Source organism: Parus major, chromosome 7 (assembly GCF_001522545.3).
Source record: "Parus major isolate Abel chromosome 7, Parus_major1.1, whole genome shotgun sequence".
NCBI lineage: Eukaryota > Metazoa > Chordata > Aves > Passeriformes > Paridae > Parus > Parus major.
Window position 1 is genome coordinate 25501010 of NC_031776.1, and position 8556 is coordinate 25509565.

Genomic DNA, 8556 nt, shown 5'->3' on the forward strand with positions numbered 1-8556 from the left:
GATGTTGTAATAATAATAATACTGGGGTTTGGGGTATGACTTTTGGTATATATTTCAAAGTGCCATTCATCCTATTCTTCTGTTGAGAAACAAAATGCTCTCATCTCAAGTTCCTTTTCTATTGTATTTCCTAAACTAACTTTGAACCACAGCTCTTGGCCTGTCAAGAGAATGGGGTGGGGAAACTTGATGCCTTCTCAATTTCCAAATGACATTTTTCAACTGCATTTCTTTTCAATTTACTGAATCTACTTTCCTTTTCAGAGTCAGTACAGATTTGTATGTGAAGCTATTTTGAAGGTGTACGAAGAAGGATTTATTAAACCTTTACAAACATCACTGCATAAGTAAAGAGCAAAAAACCTATGACATCAATTGAGGAATCCTGTCCTCTCTAATGAACTGGCAACATTCTTTGTGCCATAATACTGCTTGCAGGAAATGATAGTGAAGTACAGCAAAGAATTGACAAAGGACTTTGAAAACTTCAGCACTGTTGCACTTTACGTTGAAACAAAAATCAGTCTCTGAAACTCTTCTAACCTTCATCTGTTTGAAGACTTTATTTCACGATTTGCTCCGAACAAACCATAAACTGAAAGAACTAATTGTGTTCAGGGTAATCTACGATATTTCATTGTAGTGCCATATACTGCGCTTCTGGTTGAATTGCTACAAACAAGGCTTGGAATTATTTCACTCTGTTTTACACCCATGTCTCTTAAAACGAAAAATGAAAAAATACACTAAGCCATGGTCTTTTTCCAGTGCTAGTTTTATTTACTATGTACAGATTCTCACAGTTTTGTTTTTTACAACATTAGCAATATTGCCAATACTAGATAGATACACACTGCCTACTGATGCAGCACACTTTGTCCTACACCCTTACTAGAGACCAGCTGGTTGTTAGAGGAGAGCTGGCATCTGTTAAGCCAGCAGTAGCTGCATAATGCCCACTTACCAGCATCTTGTACAAAACAATAACAATAAAAATTTTAAAAAACAACATATAAATAAACAGCATCTCTTTGGCACAGCTTGTGTGTCATACACTGGTGTATTCTGATTCCTGTGACTTCAGATTATGTGATGGGAACTAGTGCATGCATTATGTCTTAACCCCTTAAGTGCCTTGAGACTTACAGCGTACATCCAGTGAAAGGCACTCATGATTCCGTGGGGGTGGTATTGTCCTGTCATATTTATCTTAATGGGTTCAGATTTTTTAAATGGCCCTTGGTGCTTGGAATGTGTTACCACAAGGGGTCATGGAAATACCATTCCCTCTTCCCTTATACAAGTACTTGTGTGCTACTCTCTGTAGCAAAAGCACCTCTGCCAACTTAATGAATGAGCATTGTATGCTGCTGTGTTGTAATTATATGAAAAATCTGACACATTCCTTCATTCCTTCCAACTAGAAACTTACTAGCATCTTACTATGAAATGCTGGTAGGTCATTAGAAGCTGATACCTTGATTTATCCTTTTATTGAGAATAGCTGTTTTACTCGATTAGACATAATTCTTTAATAGCACTGATAATTAAGTTGAACTTACAATCAGATGTGATCTAATTCCATTACCTTCTAACTAACTTGTTAAGTCCTCATAGTTGATTTCAAGCCATGTTCGTACAGGTCTGCCTTTTATTTACTTTTTTTTGTTTGGAGGGGAGAAGGGAGGAGAACACTATGAAGTTATCCTAGAACTTAATTTTCATTTCATAATGACCCCAGTCGCCTTCTGTTATGCCTGTGCAAAATTGTTCCAGTTGGTATGGGTTGCTTCTTATTTAAGTAGGTAGAAGATTTGTAAGAAATGTCTGTCTGATACAGTATCTGAGCTCATTCTAAAGATGCATAAGTGTCCCCATTTTCAAATATTTTTCTAGTATAGGAGAAACCAAGTCAGAAGCAAGGTACCCAGTGTAATATATTGTAAAAAAAAAAGTCACTTATCTGACTGCCCTGTGACAGCATAACATTGTGCCCTCTATTTAAAAGTTTTAATTTATTGTATTGGTTTCCTGAAAATGTTTATCCATTAAATTTTGTTGTAAGCTATATATATATAGCATAGAATTAAAATGGAAAGTTCTACGCTAAATAATTTTTAACTATTGAAGAATTATATTGTATAATATACTGTGTTCTATGGACATTTGAAACAGATCAGCTATGAACTATTAAATGAAAAGGGATTCAGGCAAAGTGAAATCCTGGTTTATGACTTAGTAATGAACAAGAACCACAATGCCAAATGGAAGATAGAGTTTTAAATATTTTTAGAAAACGAAATTATATTAGGAGGGCTGTGGCTCTGTTACTTATATTTCTAGATTTGATGCTTAAGTCATTGTTATCCCTCAGTGAAAAATAAACTTTACAAGAATCTCTGGATCTGAACTGAACTGAGGAAGAGTAATATAGTAGCTTTAATCTTAGTTATATTTTAAGCCATTTGCAACAAAAATTCTTTTTTATAATTCTTTAACTCCATGTGATGAGGTTATTAGCTGAGTTGCTGGCTAGTTGGAACGTTATATTGACCTCAGCACTTAATGTCCAAAAAGTAAAATAATTCATCCATTATACTAAAAGAAATTTTCTTCACAGTCAAGTTGTAAACAGGACTAGCATTAGTCCTGTTATTCTGAGGGAAATCAGAAACAGAGGTTATAGCAGCATTATACAGCATTGGTATATCACATATTTAAATATTCTTATGTAAAATTACCATGGCAGTTCGAGTTCAAAAGACCCATTTATACCACAATTAAGTGTGGGATATGTATTGGTCATCTGTCACTGCTGTTTTGATTACAAACACAGGCAAGAATAATGGGTCTCTTCAAAATTTTCCTCTGCACTGACTGGTAGTTTATTAACTGGCTGCACTGGGGAAATACTTGGAACAAAGTACCTATTCTTAATTAATTGGCCATCAGCAACTCAGCGGCTTTTGGCTTCTCCAAAGCCAGGATAAAGGTAACCAAAAACTGCTTGGGAAAGAGAATAGCACTGAAGCCTTTCTGCACCATAAATCAGTCATTTAAATTTTTCTACCTGTTGTGGTATAAATGGCCTTTAAAATATTTTTATATGGCCAAAAAAAGCAAAACTGCTTAATATTTTACTTTGGGTTATGAAGATCTGTATCATCCTTAAGAGTTTTTTAAAGAAGTTTTTGTATGTTTCATGCTGTACAAAACATGAATGTATCTTTCAGACATAATGACTTATAGACTTATATGTGATTGGTGTTATGACTGTTGGATTTTATGAATAATTATTTTCATACCATTTGATTAGGAAAAATGTTGGGTGGGTGTGGGAAAAGAGTATGTTTGTAACACTTCCATGATACAAATCCAGTTTAAGAAGAAAAAAATGTAGTTTTCTTTGTAAATAAGAGCAATATTATGACAATTTTGTGCCAATGTAAAATGTTAAGATTTTTGGTTTTACTTTTAGGTTCAGATTGAAAACTACCACTACCATCTCTTGTTTAAAATGGATTTGAAGGGGGTTTTTTTAGTAGAAAGACATGGGGCTCTAGTGGGAGGCTTTGAGTGTTTTTGGGAGCATTTTTTATTTTTGCTAAATATGAAATAAGATACAAGTATTGTTTAACAAACCACCTACAGATTGTCAACCAGTCCACTTTAAGAAATACTGCATTAGATATCCCAGATAACTGAGAGCTGAAAAATTAATTTATCATGAGTTTAGAAGTATTAGTATGAATTAGTATTTTCAATCACTTGTAAGTCTTAAACAGTATAATACTGTTTTTAAGCATTTTTTTTTAATCTATTCTCTCCCAGTTATGAAAAAGACAATGCTTGGGGTTTTTCTCACTAGGTTTAATGCTAGCTGACATTTCTTCTATGCTTCTCTGTTAAATCTCAGAAGCTTATATGCCATATAGATAAAGCAATAACACTTCTAGAATATCTGATTACAGTCTGGCACACCATGTACTAAAGAAAGGGTGAGAAAGCAGTTGGGACATTAAGAAACATGAGGAGTTTGTTATGGAACTTGTGTGGCTGGCAACTTTCCATGGAGACCTTCCAAAAAGCTTCATGGTACCCGTGGAAGGGCCAAAATGCAGGAGACGTGCTGCAGTTGCGCTACCCAGGGAAACAGGAAGAAGGGAAGGTCTGGCATAGAGATGCTGGGGCTCCAGGTATACTGTGGAGCTGAATTATGTGATATTTTTATGCTTATGCAGTGTGTGTGCAGGTGTGTGGGCGATGTTTGATGGCTCAGGGAATTAGCATGAGCATGAAAAGCTCTACAGATCCACCAATTTCTAAGCAAAAGAAGGTTGTTCAGTACATATGCTGTAGTTTTGACTGTAGAGCCACTATGCAGGCAGTCAACAAGCCTCTCAGCCCTGAGGATAGAAGGAGTGATTTGGTTATGGTCCACATGACAAATTTTGCATATCTGGACTTCCACCAAGCAGAGGAATAGTGTCATCTAATATCAGTTGCAGTCTTTTTGTAGCTCACATCTCAGGTCCCCAGTTGGCTGGGTTTGGGTATATTTGCCAATTTTAGTACCCATCTTTTGACCTGAGACTGAGAAAGGTCTTTCCCATTGCTTCATCTAGTGCTAGGATCCAGTATTAAGATCTGGTAAAAACATATTTGTTGACTGACTGTGGATCTTGCATGAATATGCAGGGATTTATAATTCATGGTGATTGGGAAGCTGTTAGAAGGAGGAAATGGTTGGTTTGTTTCAGTGTAACTGTTCCATTCAGCCTGTTATCCCACTGCACTTAGTCACTTGTTTGTTTCCAAGTCTGCAAAGAAGGCTAGTTCCCTATCACTGGATTTTACCTCTGTGCTTGTTACTCCCACATGTGTCTATCTTTTCATAGGGCTTCTCCTGCTACAAGTTTTGATCTGGTGCATAAGGTGTAAGTTCTGGCTATTGGCTTTGGCATGTTTTGCTCATTGAGATCTCAGTGGTGAAAAGGAGAGATAAACCACTTTCTTTAAAAAAATGCTGAACTACTCAATTTAAAAAATTTAGACATTTTGATTAATAGCCTCATTTTAAAAAGTTACTAAAATATCTGATTCTAGTCTGCTGTAGCAAGAACGGAGTTCATGGACTGGCTGGCAGCTCTTTGGTTGTGGTATTTCATATTTAGCAAGCTTACACATTTTAAAGGATAATTTTTTTCAAAGTGTTTTGATGTTTGAATAGTAGCACTTTATCTCATGCTTACTACTGACTGAACTATTGGACAAAATAAATTGGGTTTGGAGAGAGATGCTTAATGGGTTTCTGTACAGAGATGATTCAGATTACACCCTGGTTGAATGCTTTCTGTTGTTCCAACCATTTCTTGTTGATTGTTCATGTGTTTGAGGGATTTTCAGAAAATAGATATTAATAAGATAATTCTATCATCTCAATTTTCCTGTCTTAATATGAATATGAAGCCTGCATTTGGGAAAAAAATAAAAAAGGAAACAAAAAAAGGTGCAAATAGAAACTTACAGGGTACTTGTAAATTGATCTCTGTGATCTCTCTCAGCTAGCTGCAAATTAGCTGTTTACTGTAAATGTTTCTGCTAAGCATTATTTTTAACATTAGATTGATTACCTGGAAATCAGTATTCCTTTTTTTTTTTTTTTTTTTTTACTTAACTTATTTGAATTTTGATAACTAAAGATAATGCACAGCAACCTAGGCCAGGGGCCTGAGACATGAGTGAAAGGGTTAAAACAGTTTATGTTAAGTTGTTTTGTTCTTTAACTAGAATATATCCACAAGGACTAGGCTATAAATGATCCAGTGCAATTATCTCAGTACATTTGGGCACCACAGTAACAACCCATAATAATGTTACAGGAAAATTAAGGTGAGAGAGTGAAGGTTTTATCCAGTGTATCCAGATTTGTTTTCCATTTGGTTTGCTTCATTTACCAGTGATCCCATTTTAACCAGTCAGTTTGGCCAGGCTCTTTGTATAAGGCTTGGGGTTTTTCTGTAGCAGGTGCTATTCTATGTGTAAATACAAAGGGAGGAGTATTATTTAGATCATTATTAACAATCAGATGGTGGCAATATTTTTGCCAGTTATTTCTGGTAATTAGTTTGCATTTCCAGCTGTGGCTTTCAGTTGTCAAATTTCATCTCAGTTTCGTAATGCTGAATGATGGACTGCAAATGTGGAGTAAATCATCTCAGAGTTGAACAGCTCTTCATTTCTTTAGACTAACTCTTGTGTATCTTTATTAATATTGGGGGGATGCAAAGGCTCTTCCCATTCAGCAGACTTCTGCCTATAAATTTGTTTAAAAGCACATGAGGGGGAGGGAAAAAACAAACCAACAACCTAAATGCTCCATCTTGGCTGAGCAGCCAGGGCGGTTGATGAAAAATGATGGAAACTTGAAATTGGTCAACACTGGACAATGTGAAAATAAATTCAGTTTTTGTCACTGCAGCTACTGTATGCTTTAAAGGGCCTTATGTATTTGTCCTCATTTTGATAAAATGAAATTTCTTGCCATTAAAATTATACACTAACTTCTACCGAAAACCAGCAGTTCCCAGGATAAATATGCTAATTAACATTTAACAAGTCTTGTTTTAGTCTTAAGTAAAATTTCATTCTATTATGTGAAAAAATGCTGTTATGCATATTTTGTGGATATATTTAATTTCAGTTGACAAATAGTTGTCTAGGTACAGACTTGAAAATATATATATAGTTTACTTGTGGATCTTAATTGTTTAATTGCAAAATAAAGATGTGCTTTAGTAATTTAAAGTTAAATTTTTTGGCGATTTTCTTGCTACAGTACACACAGTTTTGCTATGCCACATTTATATGTGTCAGATGCCAGATAATGTTCACCTTGTATTTTCCTTCTTGACATTGTATGACATAAATATACCCCCATGGATTTTACATTAAAAGAGGATGCAAATTATCAGGAATTAAGTTGCTTAGTTAAAGCATCACCCCAAGTTTTTGCCTGAAAATATATGAATACTTCAGTATTTGCTCTAATGGAATAAGAACTTTTAAATTACTTTTTATACAGTGAGTGTATTGGAGATGGTGTTCAGTAGAGATGATAATCTGATCTAAAAGCTAAGGGTATGATGAACACTGATGTGAAGAAGAAAAATTCCAGATGGAAGCTTGTGATTAAATATTTGCTGCCAAAAAGTGAGGGGATGTTCAAAACAAAAGCAGGTAAAGATGATGAAAGGTCTTAGGAAGCAAGACAGAGGTCTCAGGAGGGATGGGTGTCCGAGACCCCTGTATGTTCTTAGTCCCACTGATAAATACAGGACTTTAAAGTGAGAACAGAATGTTTGGATTTGAAGTACAAAAACATAATCTAGTGGGAAAGCACTTTAAGGGGGAAAAACAGATGTAAGAAGAGGCATTCTTATGATGAGGAGATGTTTAAACTGGAATGGGAAGACTGCGTATAAGACCAGTGACAAATAACACAGTTGAATGTGTACTGTACATACTTGGACCGTATCTGAGTAGCAAACAGTGAGGAAGGAGTAGACTGTAATTACAGGAAGAGTAGCAAGAGGGTGGTGTGAAGTAAAAATTGCAAAAATGAAGAACTAAGTTTTTGTGTCACTGAAGCTACAGGAAGGAAATAATCTTGGTGCCAGCATGGGAGCTTGTCAATAACTGAGTGAAAATAAGCTAAATTTGAGGATAGTTTGAAGATGGTTAGAAAATTTAGGGACAAATCAGGGAATTCCCCAGAATTCTTTGCCATATAGGAGAATGTGTAGACTTAATAGCCAAGAGACTCCCATTTACCTGACAGATCTCCACTACAAACTAAGCATCTTGGATATGCAAACCATTGGTTAGTTGATCTGCGCTGAAAATTCATCAGATATCTGCAAATATTCGAGATAAATTATTTTTCCATGTTAAATATAGTAAGATATTGTATGGTTTCTTCGTGAACTTTATTGCTCCCATAGGTATTTCATGACAGGTTACTGAGAGCAAGCATAGTCCCTTCTTCTCTGATAAAAAGTAGTTATCTAAACTGCCCCGCCCCACAAAGGTGTGATTCACCTTTGTGAATAAACAGGCGCATGAACGGGAATCTCACCTTTCCTCGCCCTGCTCCTCCCAGCGGCAGGAGAGTGAGCTGTTGTCAACAGACATTTAGTAAAATCACCCTGTTGCTTCGTCAGCAAATGGTGGGCAATTAGCTGGCAGCTTTTTCAATTTCCCCCCCTATTTCAGTAAGTGACATCAAGGGAACTCGATGTATATTCAGGCTGAGGTATTAATGTGAGTTTCGTTATGCCAACTCCTCTGCGTGGCACGGACTGACCGAGTGTCTCAGCCCGCGCTTCAGAGCTGAGCATAAGAAAAAATGTAGTGTTATCTTTAGCCCAAATATCTGCTTCCCCAGTCTAGTAGGTATACTGGATTCCCTGTTATCCTGCGATTTTGAGGGTGGCTGGAGCTCCTTTGCTCCGAGCTTTGTTACTCTTAGCTGGCATTACGCACGGAGAGTTTATA

At 36.1% G+C, this 8556-nt stretch overlaps 1 protein-coding gene across 3 annotated transcripts in view; it reads left to right on the forward strand.

Annotated features, from left to right (window-relative positions):
- The window catches only part of PTPN4 (protein tyrosine phosphatase non-receptor type 4), a 114802-nt gene extending 107989 nt beyond the window's left edge, over positions 1–6813 (forward strand). For all 3 annotated transcript variants that reach the window (XR_001522772.3, XM_015634624.3, XM_015634625.2), the window contains one exon: positions 265–6813. Coding sequence is in view for 2 of the 3 variants with exons in the window: in XM_015634624.3 (XP_015490110.1) it covers positions 265–351 (87 nt within the window). In the remaining variant the exon portion in view is untranslated. The remainder of the gene's footprint in view (positions 1–264) is intronic.
- The last annotated feature ends 1743 nt before the right edge of the window (positions 6814–8556 follow it).